Here is a 16667-nt window from a genome sequence, read left to right on the forward strand (position 1 = left end):
TAATATATTTTTCTTCTCTTTTTTCAAGTAATAATGAGACTCTGCATTATTTTTTTAGGTTTTGAGGTCTTTTAGTATAAATAAAATAACTTTTAATTGAATTAAAAAGGAAATTTTTTTTTCCAATTTCTAGTCGGGCTTGAGCTCGGGCCCAGGCTTTGGGTTTTATAGTTGGGCTGGGCTTGGGCTCAATTCCTAGGCCCAGTGGTCGGGCTGAGCTCGGTTTCTGGCCTGAACATTTTCTGTTAATGTAAAGGCAAAGCCCAACCCAACCCGGCTCGTGAACAAGTTTAGTCTAGGAGTACAAATGCAAATATGTAGAGCAATGTTTTCGAACTGTCATTAACTCGGACGGTCGGACCGTTCGGACCGGAAACCGTTCAGGTGACCGGTTCTGTTTTACTCCAAACCCGGTCTTTGATAAAAAACCGTTGAATTAGTCAACGAATTGTTGACCTTGACGGTTTGACCGTTAAACTGTTTGACCCGTAGAATGGCTTGCGGTTTATTAAGTAAGAGCAAGAATGAAAAGAGAAGATCTCTCAGATCTCATATCTGAGATCTATTGGAGAGAGAGAGAGAGAGATTTGAGACTGAGAGAAATCTCATATCTATTTTCACCGCCGCTGCTATAGTTCTCTATCGTCGTCATCGTTGCCTCTGCACCCTTCAAGTGACCTCCTCCTCCTCCTCCTCCTCTTCCTTCTTCTTCTTCTTCTTCTTCTTCTTCTTCTTCTTCTTCTCTCTCTCTCTATCTCTATCTCTCTATTCTCTCTCCTAAACTTCTCACATCTCTCATTCTCAAATAGTCAAACCCTTTTTCTCTTTTATTTATATGCATCTTACACTAATATTCCAATCTAATGGGTAAGATGACATATCAACAGTTACAATATTTAAACCGTTCGAACCGTTTAACCCGGACGGTCGAACCGTTGACCCGAAAACCGGTGTCCAGAACGATTCCATTTCCAAGTCAGTTTTTAAAACCTTGATGTAGAATGCAAAACCTTATTTTTTGTATGTATCTGCACTGTACATATTTGCATTTGTACTCCTTCCAAACTAAACCTTCAAGTACAAACAACGTATGAATCATCAGATGAGAGACAGGGATAAACTAATTGAATTCAACTATTTTGCCTACTTCAACTAGAAAATAAATAATATTAACTACTCAACTAATTTGCCTGACAACCCAATTAATCAAGTTCTCATCAAATCTTCTTCTTTGACTTGCAATTATTAATAGATCTACCTTTAACTACCAATAGGATTAAACACTGTGAATGAAGAAGGCCCAAGAGATCATTTCATCCCAATATGTATTCTTTAATGAGTATTATTATTGCACAGACACTTACTTTCAATATTGAACAGGAAACTCTGTGGTCTCTTCCTTCCTCACCCTGTTAGCTGTTTGGTAAGTTATTTATCCATCTTCTTTTATTTTCCAAATAAATAAAATAATGATTATTTTAGTTATAAAAAATCATTATTAGCATAGATAATTTTGTCTTATGCAATTGTTGGCAACTTTCCCCTTGAGATGGAAAAATTATTTATCCACCTAAGAGATAAGTATCATTTACTCAGTAAGTAATATCTAAGGAAAATAAATTTTCTATAAATCCTACATAAATATGAAAAAAGAATATACATATCTTGATCAATGAAAAACAAAACCGCATGACCAGCTTTGCCCCTCTCAAAATAAAAAAAAACGAACATACCCCAAGTTTCACCCATCTCCCTGTCGTTCTAGAGCCTAGAAGCAGCTTCAGGTTTCAAACTTGCCCATTCACGATTCCACGGGTCTCTCCGTTCCTGAGTTGTATTTGCCTGCTTCCTTTCGGTATACTGATATCTATATTCTTATCTGCTTAGCCTCTAAGAAATGCGTGTAGGTGTAGCCGTGTAGGGACGCTTTTGGATATCAGTAGGATGAAGGATTACACTCAAGAATTGAATGCACATCCAGAGAACTTAGCGAAGCTTAAGGGGTATAATTAGGGCTGCAACTTGGGCCGGGTTGGCCCGAACCCAACCCGAAAAAGTCGGGTTGGGTTGGACCGGGTTGATGATTGGGTTAGGGTTAGGATTGACCCTCGGGCAACCCAACCCAACCCAAACCTGACCCCCTATAGTATTAGACTACTAGTCTATTAGTCTACAACTCTATTATATATATATATATATATATATATATATACACTGATTTGTTTAGATGCATGATAGTTATATAGCCCCCCTACATATTATCATGCCTTTCTTTAGTTTAAGTTATTCACAGGTACTTGACTATTTGTCTTTTCCTTTTGTCTTGTAATTTTTATGTGTGACCTATCAAATAGATTCAAATTATTTGTTTGATCCTATGAATTGTTATTAGTGATTTTATTTCCATAATTTTATGTTTCATTATTGTTGATTTCATGAATTTATATTTTTGAGAAAAAATCTATCATAAGTCATAATTCATGATAAATAAATACTTATTTTTCTACTAGATTTTAAGGGATGGGAAGGTTGGGTTGGGCCCAACACAAGCCCAACCCAACCCGAAGTTGACATCGGGTTGGGTTAGAGTTGAAGGAATTAGTTAGGGTTAAGGTTAGGGTTGAGTAGGTCGGATTAGATTAGGGTTAGGATTGGGGGTTTAAAACATAGGATTGAGCTAGGATTGACCTCAACCCAACCTAACCCGGCCCGACTTACAGCCCTAGGTATAAGTATCATTCGCTAAAGAAGAGAAGTACCTCATATGTGATATGTCTCAAGTTATCCACAAGATAAATTGAGCTACATTGGGGTTCTATTCTTTTCCAAGCCCAGGGTTGGTTGCAAAGGACCTAGCAGGCTTGAGGCCTTCTATCTAAGCAGATGAGTCCAAGCTGGACAGACCTACCATGGACCTTAGGTCTGGCGGAGGTCCAATCGACCATTAAAATACTTTGAAACATTATACCGAGATGCTTGATAGTTGATATACCCTTCCACCGTATCATGCGCTTGTAAAATATACTTTGAAACGCATAAAATTATGACACATATATAAATAATTAAATACATCAAAATTTACATAAAATAAAATTTTAAGGTTTTTTTAAATTTATGTTAAAATTTTCATTTTTATTTTAAAATTTTTAAAAAACATGACTTAATTCGAACTGCAGCCTAACTTAAGACTCGGCCCATGGACTAGCTCAACCCATGGCACGGCATAAGCCCACATGGATTTGGGCCATAGGCCATACCAGACTGACTCCCAAAATATCTCAAGGGAAAGAAACACTGTGCCGGCCCAAAGTGTGCAACCCGGCTTGGATAGGCTAATCAAATAAACCCAACTCATCTGTAATGAGAAAAGAGACCGTACTCTTTTATAATGAGAAAAGAGAAGGGTGGACTAAACATAAATAGGGAAGTATTATACATTTATACTCTTTTATAATGAGAAAAGAGACCGTACTCAGCCAACCCCTCCCAAGACCCCCAGAGAGCTGGGACAAACATTAGATGATGAGCTTTTTATAATGGGAAAAGAGTGATTATATTCATAGTCTCAATAAAGAAATCTCGTATTTTGTTTTCAATTTGGCCAAGTCGGCACCTTTGAATGACAACTACACAGCTTAAAAAAATAAAATTACTTGTAAGCTAAAACTAGGAAATGCGGTAAAGAATTTAGGAGCCTCAGCTCTTACATATAACTATATAAGCTGCTTTCCAGAAGCCAAGTAACTTTATGCCAACTGGAAATAGCACTAAGATTGAACCAATTTATCAGATTCATTTCATCAAATCAAACACAGTAGAGCCGAACCTCTTCCATGTTAGTCCCCAACAAATCATCACCATTGATGTGCAACAAGAATTTTGTCGTAAACTATCAATAATAGACTGTGGATGAACAAGTTTGAGAGCATCTTGGTATGTTTCCATTGAAGAGCTATTCCATTGCCTTGACATCTACTCAAGACTCGGCATGAAATTTTGTACCCTCTTCCTTCCACCCTTTTTGTCTTGCTCTAAGCTCCCACATTGTAGTCATTTTTTTCTGCGCTGCTAATGCTGCTTCAGCCTTTTCCCTTGCCTCTTCACAGGTTTCCATCCCTGAGTTGCACTTATCTGCCTCCTTTTGATACTGAGATGCTATCTTCTTAGCCTCAAGCAATGCCATGTCTGCACGCCGTTGGTTTTCCAAAGCTTCAGCTTCCCGCAGCTTCAATTCCTCTGACAATAGCTCAGCAAAGTTCTTCTCCATGTCTTCACTGACCTCTGGATCATGCTTTGCACAATCTGTGTACAAGTTAATCAATAGAATGATGAACAATGGCTACAGTTTAGTTGACTGCACATCCAAAGAATTTACAAAACCAATATGTCTATGGTTATATTATCATTCAGATGACAGGCAAACACGGCCGCTTGGTGAAATTTCTACTAACAGTATAATTCCTTGTAATGAGAAGTTGGTTCTCCAAGCTTGTAATCGCTGTAACTCTGTAGGAAATAAGTTTCCCATATATGACAGCTAGCCATCTATCAACAAAGAAAATACTGTCATGGAGATAAATTGTGTGGTTTTTTGTAAGGGAAAAGATGGATGATGAAGCATGTGAAAATTTCTTTAGGTTTAGGCAAAGTGATTTTGCAACAAGGGGAGAGGATGCTTAAGGATCCATGAGAAGCAGAGGAATGGGTAGATGACACATCTAGACATGCCATTGCTTGGGAAGTAGAGTCGCTCTTTAAGTTGAGGAGAGAAGTTGTTAAGGGAGGAGTAGATGCACATCTTCAAGCATAAGAGTAAGAGAACACAGAAGCAACCATTCAGATGCTTGAAGTTGAGTTGATTGAAGGCCTCAGAACTAATTGTGGTCTGGTCGGTTTGCTTCAGGCATGGGTGGCTCCTTCAAGAACATAGACATACTAGAGGTTTTCTCACATTCGATTGGTACTGGAAATTCAATCAATGCTGAGATCTTGGCTTTGCTTCAAGGCTTGAGACTGGAAAGATAACTAGAACACAGAAATATGATTGTCGAAGGTGATTCAGAGTCAGTCATTTACTGGATGATGGATGGAAGTGCAGGCCCCTGGCAATTGAGACACCTAAACATAAAATCTGTATCTCTAGCCAATTCCATTTGAGAAGCTTTTTCCTGGGTTATGTGATCTGCTAACTCTTTAGCAGGCTCACTAGCTGGAAGGAGTATTATAAATTGTTCTAATCTTTTTGTTTTTCTTCTTTTTCTTTTTGGATAAGCAACAATAACCTAAGATGTACTTAATAACATGAAATTCTCCTAATTAAAAAAGCAAATGTATAGAGCTTTGTTTTACTAATCATATTTGTGGCCAAAATGCATATATAATTATGGAAATTCAGAATTAAATATATAATATGAAAGAATAAAAACTAATGAAAAAAAACCACCAATATGTCTAATATTACTTGCATTTGCAGTTATACAAACAGCTAACCTGGTTAACTAATAAAAGTAAACATTGTTTCCTATATCACATTAATCCATTTTACCTCCTTTGGGCCTAGTTTTTAGAAGGAACACAAACCTGTAAATGAGGAGTTGCTCAATCCTGCAGAAAGCACATGAAAAAAACAAAAAACAAAATAAGAACATTTTGGCAAAGTAAAAAAAAAATATAAGGCATAAAAAGGATAAAAAAAAGAAATACATATTCAGACATGCATTTGGGTTTGGCATAAGTATAAGAGCATAAATCAATAATGGTTATTTATCATCATCTAAATCTTGTCCCATCTATATAGGGTAGGCTACATGAATCTTAATTTGCCATTCTGTAACAGTTCGGTCAATATGTTACTTATCAAAAGAAAGTGTAAAGGGAAGCACCCCAGGCTCTGCATCAATCTCTATAAGGCCCACCAAACATATGACAAAAATATAATCTACGTACTGATCAAAAAAGAAAAAAAAATACATAGTTTCAAAACATGTTGTCCATGTTTGGAACTATTAGTCCCCAGACATGTCACAATGGATGTCATTCATTCATGGTATCAGTTTATTTGGTTTGAATGGTTGCTGAAAATTCAGCAAGCAACTTTTTCTAGCATAATCCAACTATATGGAATACATGCACGATTCTATATCATCACCATCATCATCCAAGCCTTATCCCAAGTCCCAACTATATGGTGTGGGCTACATGTATGGTTCTAAATAGATGACTTAAATAAATTAGGTGACTATTGGGCCACCTCAACCCTACTGGCCAAACACAAGCTCAAAAACTCAGCCCCTGAATTGGATTTGAGATGGTAAAATCTGATATGTACAAGGACAGATTATGCACACATCTGAAAAATTACAAAGAACAACAATATTTTTTTTGATAAATAACAAATACTTTTATTAAGAGATATTAATATAGAAAAATACAAAGGGAGGGGTAAAAACACTTAACCCTCCCAAGAAAACATTTCAGATTACTATGTTGCCCAGAACAAATTTTCTCTTCCCACCCCTTATTTAGCCAATGAGTCTGCCAAGGAATTGGCACACCTCTTAGTCCACTGAAATTTGACTTCCATATTTTCTGTGAGATATCTAATTTTCTTCTTTTCATTCAGAAACTTCTACAAACTCGAATCATCTTTCATTAACCATTTGATAGTCAAATTAGAATCACTTTCCACTATCAGGTTTCTGATATTTAATTCTCGAGCTCTTTTTAACCCTTCCATAACAGACAATATTTCAGCTCTAAGAGAGTCCCCCGAGCCAATAGGACCCGAATACAATGCGATAATTCGACCTTCATCATCCCTGAAAGCTCCCCCTATACCCCACAGACCTGGATTTCCTTTGCTACTTCCATCAAAGTTTAATGTAGTGAACCCTGAAGCTGGTGGGGACCAAACTGGGTGAATTACATTCTTCCTTGGAACTGACCAATCCACTTCTTTCCACTTCCTGATGATATCTCCTTCTGAATAGTTTTCAAAAATGTTCAAAGTCTTAGCCCACTGAATCACCCTTATGGAAATTAATTCAGTAATTACACCTTTATTTCTTTTTTTCCCAAGAAAGGTCCGTTGGTTCCTTTCCTCCCAAACTGTCCAACATACGGCTGCTCTTACACATCCCCATAGAATTTTCCCTCTCTTCTACAAAGAACAACAATATTGGTTTAATGGCATGAGTATTGGTCCAAATCTGAATAGCAATGATGTCTGATCAATCGTTTTATCCTCCCTAGACAATGCAGTTGCTAGTTGGTGCACAACCACAAAAGTAAACATGTTATCAATTGAAAATATTGATGCTACCTCATATACTAGTCCATGTAAGCTTAAATATCCACACTAAAAGAAATGATATAGAACATCTACTATATATTTTTCATTTTACAAACATAAAATAGAAGGCTGGATGAGCTGAGAAAAGGAGTGACAGTCATTATTGTTCAAAGGTAGAGTGCAATCTGGAGCATCAGATAAGATCACCTGTTTATCAAAACTCCATACCATGGTTCAAAGTATTGGCATGATGGATATGCAATCCAGAATTTTCAACCTACAAAACTCCTTTTTTATTTAATTTTTTCAGTTTGATGAGTTTACAAATAAATATATTAAGATGGACGTTAATGTTTGAACCTATTAAAAGGTCTGAAATCTTAATATTTAGCATTGCAACCCGAAAAAGCAATACATATTGTACAATATGGTACAATATGAATTGATACTTAGAACCTTGTTGATTCTCTTAGGGCCGAGGTCATGGCGGAACTGGAAGGGGTTAAGAAGGCAAAGGAGATGAACATTCAGAAGCTAATTATAGAAGGAGACTTGAAATTGGTGATAGGATGGCTGCAAGAGGAGAATAGTAACCTCTGGAAACTTGCTAATGAAAAAAGAGCTTTTGAATGGGTAACTCAGGGAATAGAGATTCAGCTTCATTGGGTGAAGAGAACTGCTAATTCCTTTGCAGATACTCTGGCCAAACAAGGAGTGGGAAGGGAACAATTGTTCTGGGCAGTGTTGTAATTGTTTTTTCTGTCTCTTGGGGAGGGTTAAGAGATTTTCTCTCTTCCCTTTGCTTCCTTTGTAAACTCTTGTTTTTTCTTTTAATAAAAAGGTTCTGTTATTGAACCAAAAAAAAACTTAGAACATTGATCTCTAGCATTAGAACAATGACTGAAAGAAGACATAACAAAGATCCCCCCACCCCCAGAAAAAAAAAAAAAAAAAAAATTGTTGCTTTATTTTACGGGTAGGGATCTGCTACAAACAAAACACTCCCACCACTGTCCTAGCAAACCATTGCAGCTGTACATTGGGAACATCTCCCCATGAATGATAGGGAGATGTTCCCAATGTGCAGCTTCAGTGGCCGGCTGGGAATGTTGGGAGCGTCTGGTTAGTAGCAGATCTGAACTCTTATTTTATGCCTAGCTTCTATCATGACACACTTGCCCAATCATGACACACTTGCCCAACCATGTGCTCAAATGATCATAGCAATTATCATGCATATGACAGAACAAACACATATTTCATATGTAATATTATTTTAATTAGTCAGAGATAAATGGAAACAAATTAACCTTTAAAATAACTTTGTCATTCACAAGGTCAACTAGGCTAACTAGCCACTAGTTGATGCTTAGTCCTCCAAGGTGACCACACCATGAGTATCAAACTACAAGTTCATGACGCAGTCAGCAAGGCCCTTAACTGACTAGTTGGTCAACTAGTTATTAGTCGATGCTTTGATAACACTGATGAAGACCTACAAATTGGAATCCCTTACCTCTCATTTTAGCTTTCTTCTAACCCAGGTGATATTGTTATCCAAGTCTAACCCAATATGGATACAATTTGACATTGTTAAATTAGACTTTTATAAATATCATTATTAAAAACAAACAAAAGAAGACCTGAAGACTGTATATTATTAATAAAATAAAGTAGAACTTTTATTTATAAAAAAAAAGTAAAGTAGAAATATTATTAAAAATACAATACTTGCATGGGGCTTGAACCAACAAGCCTTCACTGGAAAAATAAATCAATACTTAAACCAACTTCTCTAAGAAATATGTTAGCTTAACATAATATGTATATATGCACTTATATGGTAGTAATATCTGATAGAATCTTGAATGCATCACATTGGGATGGATCCACATTGAAGACAATAAAAAAGCTCTGATATTCGGGATCTATATCAGGCTTATCTCAATGGGTTTTCATATGCTAACTTGGGAGCCAATGCCAAATAGCTATTCCTCCCCTCACACACCCTAGATGAAAAAAATTGAATTATATCTTCTGAAATGTTTGATGTTAAAGCCCTTGAAATCCTCCAAAATTGAAGGGGCTGATCTTTTTTTTTCAAACATAAGAGCATTACATTCTTCCCATTCACTCCCGTCAGTGGGAAAAAGGTAGAAAATCCCATAATATGTGCCCCCACATACTAGAAACCCTGCACCAGCCAAGAAGAATGCAGCAATTATGCTTTAAAAGTGGTAAACAATCAGGCGGGTTTTCATCAAAATTCACGAGGGGTTTTGGTTGGTCAAATAATCTCTGGTATCATGACTTTCTGGCATCATAGATGATAAGTATCATCAAGTATTCCTGTATTGATTTCCCTGCAGATGTTGCCTTCCAATTACTTCTTAAAGTATTTCAACTATTAATTGGCTTTATTTATCACCTTTCCACTTTGTTCCCATGAAATTGTAACAGGGAGAAGCACTTTCTTCAGGAAAGAAAGTGAAAGTATCATTTATCATTAAGATCAGTTAATAGATGTATTTTATACTCGTGAGAAAGGGAGGAAAAATCTCTATGTGCTTTCTATACTTTTGACCTTTCAGTAATCGTAATCAATACTTTACTATCTCAAAAGAAAAAACAATGGAAAAGAAAAGAAAGGAAAAATGTCTAAATGCTTCCAATTACCAAGTTCTAAGTTCTTCAGTATCCCCAGTTTTGATTGTTACAGTGTCTCAGGCTATTAACTTGGATCAACCATTACATTTGTCTCAATAACATAGAACAAATATAGTACATAGTTAGAAAACAACATCCAGAGTCATAAATCTTTCAAACAGGCACGCGGGGGAAACTCATAAGGAAAAAACCACTTATATAAGAAGCACACCGTCTGCGAGAGTAGCTTAGGTCTACATATTTCATAAACAATCTAGGAAATTAAAGTGACTATCAAGACAAATTGGAAACTAGATGCCACCCTTTGGTTAAGACTCTGAAATATAGTGGTGAGGCTTCCCTTATAGGAATTAAAATTTAGTGTCTCCAAATCAAGATTTATTCACACCAAAAAGATTCAGTATGAGACTGGGACACACAAGCATATGGTCAATTTAGAATAGAATTGAAGCAATTTAGTAGAGGATCTAAACAAATTTGAAGATTAAACAAATAAGAATACTTATAACAGATCTCGTGGGTGGCTACGTTACCTTCGGGCAAGGAGAGAAGGGACTGAGAAGCGCAATCGCAATCGCAAGGAGGGCAAGAAACGGAAGAAGAAGAAGAAGAAGAGGTGTGGCTAACAGCGGCCAAGCCTTCGGTGAAGTGCCAATACAGTGGCGGACCTACAATGTATCCGGCCAAGCACATAGCCATTACAGTCAAACCCGCCTTAAACACACCGGGGCTACACAGGCGCTGCTGATTCACAGCCATCTCTCTCTCTATCTCTCTCTCCTATGGAAAGTGAAGAGGATCTTGACTAGAAAAATCTCTTTCAATAAGAACACACTCCGCACCACCGATCTACGAACTCAAGAAATAAACCACCGACGGCATCGGCACAGAAGCTCTTCCGCGCTTTTTTGTCTTTTTTAACGCCATTCGACGACTTCACTGCCGTAACTCTGTGGGCCTCTATGGCCCTCTGCCCTCTCTCTCTCTGTAACTCTGTCGAGGAGTGAGTCAGAGTGAAGACCCCCGACGCGCTTGATTGGGTACGTCTGTTTCTAGAGTTAAGGCACCATGGAATTCCGTTGCTTTCCGGACTCCGGAGTGTCTTATCGATGGATGTAAGTGGGACACTTGGCCCCACCAACCAACGGGATCAACCTTAGATTAGGTTCACGAGGAATTTGAATCTACACGAGCACGATTAGAGGCCATGATCCGATTAAAAGAGAAAGGGACCCACAGAATAAAGATGCAATACATACAACTATTACGGGGTGCAATAGTAGCAATGGCAGTGAGGTGGAAACGCGTACCGACAGCGACAATGTGCGTTTTGTCTGGAATGCTAAGCCGACGTTTAAGTAATAAACTCATTCGCCTCACATGCATCTCATACGGTCGATCTGGAATATCATGTGAGATGAACATTGCTTATGAGGTGTTTGAGATCGACGATGATTACTCTCACGAGATTTTTCATGAATCACTTATCTTTTTTATAGAAATCAGAGAAATTGTTTGTTTGGTACCGTTATCGCCATGTCAGCCGATTCCTATGATGAGATTTCTCATAAATCACTAATTTTTCAGAAATCACAGAAATCGTTTGTTTAGTAGTACCATTATTGCCAATAATGAATTTGGTGAGATCGGCTTCCCTCATGGCAAATCCGTACTCACACTGTTTCAATAGCCTTTTGCAATCTAACATATCTCTCCCTCAAATAAAGTACGTAAGTTCCTTTTGGACTCGGATTCTCCTACCCACAAGAATTCTGCTCATGCCTATTCACATTATACTATTCCCGATCAATTGGGAACATCTTTCCTTGCATGATACTATGCAGAGGATGAGATGTTCTTCATGTGTGACTGCGATAAACGTGGATAGGGTTCTCGTGAACAGAAGATTTGGACTCCTCCATTTGTTTATAATATAAATGCTGAATCGAGGTGTTTATATATTGCAATTTGTATTTGCCCTGTCTGAATATTCTCAATACAAGGCACTAAAAGTTGCTTGAATGGACTTTGCCATTACCAAAACCAAACTCGAATTTGGTTGGTAGTGATCTTTTTATGGGAACTATCTTCTCTATCCATGTCAATGCTATATCATCCCAAAAAAAATCAGAGTTGTCTATGAGTTTGTTCGATTTCATCTTTTCAACTCAATTTTAATCAGTGTTTTTAACCTATCATTGAAAAAGCTGGCTGAACCGTTCAAACCGTCACCTTGCCAAGATTCCATGTTTAGTACAATCAAGATTCGTTGGACGGTAAAAAAACATTGACTTGGTCAAGAACTGTTCGACCCAATCAGTTCAACCATTGACCCATTCGACCTAGCCGATTCAACCATTAACCCGTTCGACCCGATCACCAGGTCGCAGGTTGCACCTTCAATGTATACAAACTTTTGAAGGCCATAACTTTGCGCTTTGATGTCTACTTGGGGTGATTTTTTTTTTTATTTTGGCTAACTTTTGAGATCTATGCGTCCCAAGAGGTCGTAGGCACCTTGCCCCACTGTCTGAATCGTTCAATCTGGCCTATCGAACCAATTACTCACAACTCAGAGACAAAAACAGTTCAACCTCCGGGTAAGTTTTTAAAACATTATTTTAATAATTGATTTTTGACTGATTTTTTGATTTCTCATAAATCAACTAACGAAACAACAAAATAATGAGTGATTTTTGAACACCTCTTTTGGAAGTAGTTGTGTGGCACGTGCATTGTACGTGCAAAAAGAGAGATAGAAGGGGTAGTTAAAATGATATACAAGGATAAGAGGGAATTGAATAAAGCTGGGGCAATGTTTCCAAAAATATCATCGACCTAAGTGATTGAACCATTCAACCCGGGAATTGATCACCTTTCTGGGTCCATTCGACAGCTAGTTTGTTATTTTGTAAAAAACCGTTGATTTATTGGTCAAGTGAACCAAGGGGAGCCAGGAAATTTTTATCAAGGAAGGAGAATAAACATGGATGGACTATTGGAGTGGGGGAAAAATATACATGGAGGAGGGCAATATAAGTAGGATTTCTTGGCTATAGAGGGGGCCATGCCTCACCTGAAACCCCCTTGGCTCCACCCCTAAAGTGAACTGTTAACCCTAATGGTCTAATCATCAAACAATTCAACCTAGACAATGGTTTGCAGGCTGATAATTATTTTTTTTATATTTTAAATATTTTATTATGTTTGTGGTGATGTCATGAGTCAACCCGTTTGAATTAGACGATTAAATTAATAACCTAGAACTTGGTAGGTTCTTTGACTCGTCAAAGTAGAGACCTGGGATCAAATCCCACTGCCACCAGGGAGGGGGATGGGCTACCCCCCATTGTGTAGCCCCATGAAGTAAGAACCTAGAGGCAAAAACAAATTCTGTTTTCAGGTCAATATTTAAAACATCCAAATTAGGTATTTGAAACTCTCCATCTCATGAAAAGATTTTTTTTTGTGGTATTTTAACCCCCCCCCCAAAAAAAAAAAAGTTATTGGTTGCAAGAATCGAATTTGCATCTATATTAGAGCGAACCAATTAGCATACCAACTAAGCCACCCCACTTGGCCATAGAAGAGTGGCAGGAATATGGGACAGTGCAAGTTATTATTTACTCAAATCAATATGGGGAATTGTATAAAGTAAATGGGTATCATAGGTATTATAAGATTATAATTATTATATGGTCATAGATGCATGACAAGAAAAATGGAGTTGGGATCTTCTGCCAACAAAACATGTTCCAACCCTCTACCAACTTGATCTAACACTGCACATCTCACTATAAGACTGAGACCCGCCATGTATGAGATGTGCAGTGTGGAATTATGTTGATAGACAGTTGGAACGTGTTTTGTTGCTAAGTGATCCAGATTCAGAAAAATAGGATAATGTAGGTCAATATTTAATAAAATCTATAAGAATAAGATGGGGAATTGTGCAAGTAAAAGGGATATCATAGGTTATAAAAGTTACCAAAGTTGGGCATGAAACTCTTTTTTTTTTTTATTTATCGCAACCAATCAGATGGTTATTTATCAAATGGTCAAATCTATAAGACCAAAAAGACAGTACCCGAGGATCTTTGACCAACCAAAGCACCCCAAGAATTTTGATGAATACCTTCTGATTGATCATCTCTTTTATGATAATAATTGATTGGCTGTAAAGTCTTTTCGGTATGGGTTCCACTATGATATGGAAAAGATATGATATCCCAAAAGCATCTGACCAATCAAGTGGAACCAAAAACGTGGTAGCCAATCAGGTGTTATTTATCAATACTTGGAACCATTTGCTACCCACTACATTCCAGCTCTGTAAGGTTGTGTGAATTTTCTTTTTACAAGAGGAACAGCTATTATTGCCATGAAAAATCATAAAAACTATCTGTTTGAGTATCCGACTTCAGATCCGTACAACTCGTAACAAGCAAATGGAAAGAGACTGCAAGGAAGAGCTGGTACTGACATTACAGACAGGAACTCCCCGATGAATGACAGAAATCAATAAAAACAATCTGTTTTGAGTATCTATCTTAAGATCCGTAGAACTTACAACCAGCATATACTGGATTACATGAGATGAGAGCATCAAACTTATGATTATGGCCCTTATGCCAATTTGAGGAAAAACATACAACAGATAAATTTATCTATATAAAGAGAGATAAATACCGGGTCTCTTCAGTGGTAATTCTTTGTCTGTATAGATAAAAGAATTCAGTTCTGTTAATGCAGTTGCAATTTGAAAATTGTTGATAACCTTGTCTAATTTCCTAGCATGTGCTCTAGTCCTCCCCCAGCTTGATACGCTGCTGCTCGGTTTCCTCCTGCTACATTATTAATCAGCTGTTGCAGCCACCTTTTAGTAGTTGGATCTTCCTATAAAACATACATAAATCAAAAGAAAGAAATGAAACATAAAAATAATAAGAATAGGCTTGGTATACTCATGCTTTTGGCTTTAGGGTGATGGCATTCCAGTCCAGAACAAAGCACTGGAATAGAAGCTAATGGTTTCTAAATTGCATACGTTAAAAAAAAAATTCTAGGTTCCTACTTCCTAGTAATAACTAGTATGTTGTGCAAGGCTAGAAATGTTTTATTCTATAAGTCTACTACTAAATTACATGAATAAAATCCTGCTAAATTTCTTACGAGGATGATCTTATCATAACCAGCAATGCAAATTTACAAAGAAGCGCATGGAGAAAAAGGCTCTGTCTAAGCAACACTTCTATGGATAACAGTAAGCAACAAGAAGCATATATATGACAATGATAAAAAGTATCTGTGTAAACATGGAACAATGCCGAGAATTCTAAGCAAGACAATAAACAGACAGTCATATATTTCTCTAGTAACACTTACACGAAGGCAACTACTGAATGTTGCATCTCTTAACATTTCAGGAAGGCAATTTCTTAATGCTTCACAAGCCCTGTATCATGAAAGTTAAAGCTTACATCCACATTGTTAGATGCTGCATATAAACGCAAATAAGGTATTAAAAGGAACAAAGGAAAAGAAGGAGAAAAAGGATAGCACCGATATAACTTGGGCAACAAATGACTCCACCAACAAACCTTGGATTATCGGACAATCTGAGGTAACAACGAATGATATGTTTTAGAAGCCGAGATGAGGGTTGCTCGGCAAGTGAATTAACCATGGTACCCAGCACACGACCTACTGCAAAAAAGCGCTCAGCTGTAGCACAAATGTAACGCAGCCCCACATCATCCAGTAGTATTTTTTGAACGATAAATGTAGCTACCTGTGTAAGCACATAAGTTAACAAAGGCATATGCCTATGTAGAAAGAATGTATATATCTAAACCACTCACTTTCCCATAGACATTGTAATATGAAACACTAGTAACTTAGTAAGTAATGGTAACGGGATAAACTAATATGAGCTTGTTTCCTCAAGCTCAATGATCAAATCCTCATCCCCCAGGCAGAGCTTTGTACACTTAGCTGCCCACAATGCAAAATATTTAAATAGAGGAACTAACTAATGTATTGATATAAGATGGAAATTACAGAGATTGGAAACAGTATTCCTGAAATGCAAAATGTCACCATGAACCACTGTGATGAGGGCGGATTTGGCCCTCTAATAACCTCATGACACATGGCATCCCGAAACAGCTGGACGACACCCAGATGCCACCTAAGCGATGATTTGGAGTCCCATATCGTAGTTCTATCGCTGACCTAGCGACCTCAACCACAACTTAGGTCGGCTTGCAGCACCTCGTCCAGGGACGACCTATAGCACCTCGTCACCAGCCGAAGTGATCTCGACGCAAGGCATGACCTCTCTCGAGGGCTTGCTGACTTAACTGAGGACCAGGCGGTGACCTGCGAGATGTGCTCACCGACAAATTCGGCATGCATACCTCGACACTCCTAGGTTTCTCTGAAGTTGGCCCGTGTACTAAATGTTCCGGAGGATGGTCAACTTGCATAGCGGTTACCTCCGAGGATTTCGGACCGGTAAGGCATGACCTCTCGGAAATCTCAGATGTGGTGCGTGAAGCCTATGCCAAACAATGCCTATATAAAGGCACCAACCCCAATGACACAGGGTACGCGCGATTATTTTCTCACTAGCTTACTAGCATACAAACTTTTAGCTCGCACAACCCAGTACTGACTTAAGCATCGGAGCGACCTTGCCGGGTTAGCC

General features: G+C 37.8%; 2 protein-coding genes across 3 annotated transcripts in view; both read right to left on the reverse strand.

Moving 5' to 3' along the window:
- Window positions 1–3560: 3560 nt before the first annotated feature.
- Window positions 3561–10862, reverse strand: LOC104594062 (uncharacterized). The gene is made up of 3 exons (XM_010254183.3): window positions 10492–10862; window positions 5581–5604; window positions 3561–4302 (listed from the first exon to the last, which is right to left on the reverse strand). Exons 1-3 carry the CDS (start codon window positions 10715–10717, stop codon window positions 3977–3979), a joined length of 576 nt encoding a protein of 191 aa, XP_010252485.1. The 5' UTR covers window positions 10718–10862; the 3' UTR covers window positions 3561–3976.
- Window positions 10863–14418: 3556 nt separating this feature from the next.
- The window catches only part of LOC104594061 (uncharacterized), a 40037-nt gene continuing 37788 nt past the window's right edge, over window positions 14419–16667 (reverse strand). For both annotated transcript variants that reach the window (XM_010254180.3, XM_010254181.3), the window contains 3 exons: window positions 15559–15749; window positions 15344–15413; window positions 14419–14854 (listed from right to left, as the gene is read on the reverse strand). In XM_010254180.3, the coding sequence (XP_010252482.1) occupies window positions 14741–14854; window positions 15344–15413; window positions 15559–15749 (375 nt within the window). In that variant the 3' untranslated portion in view covers window positions 14419–14740. The remainder of the gene's footprint in view (window positions 14855–15343; window positions 15414–15558; window positions 15750–16667) is intronic.

The sequence above is a fragment of the Nelumbo nucifera genome, chromosome 1 (genome assembly GCF_055504915.1).
Source record: "Nelumbo nucifera cultivar China Antique chromosome 1, China Antique-T2T, whole genome shotgun sequence".
NCBI classification, from domain to species: Eukaryota; Viridiplantae; Streptophyta; class Magnoliopsida; order Proteales; family Nelumbonaceae; genus Nelumbo; species Nelumbo nucifera.

Bases quoted from the DNA above. Each gene is read 5' to 3' on its own strand.
- LOC104594062 (XM_010254183.3), bottom strand. From the start codon at position 10,717: ATGGCTGTGAATCAGCAGCGCCTGTGTAGCCCCGGTGTGTTTAAGGCG. The intron at 5,605-10,491 runs GTAACGTAGCCA...TGCTTTCTGCAG, and splicing joins CCTTCTCTCCTTGCCCGAAG to GATTGAGCAACTCCTCATTT. The intron at 4,303-5,580 runs GTTTGTGTTCCT...ACTTGTACACAG, and splicing joins GAGCAACTCCTCATTTACAG to ATTGTGCAAAGCATGATCCA.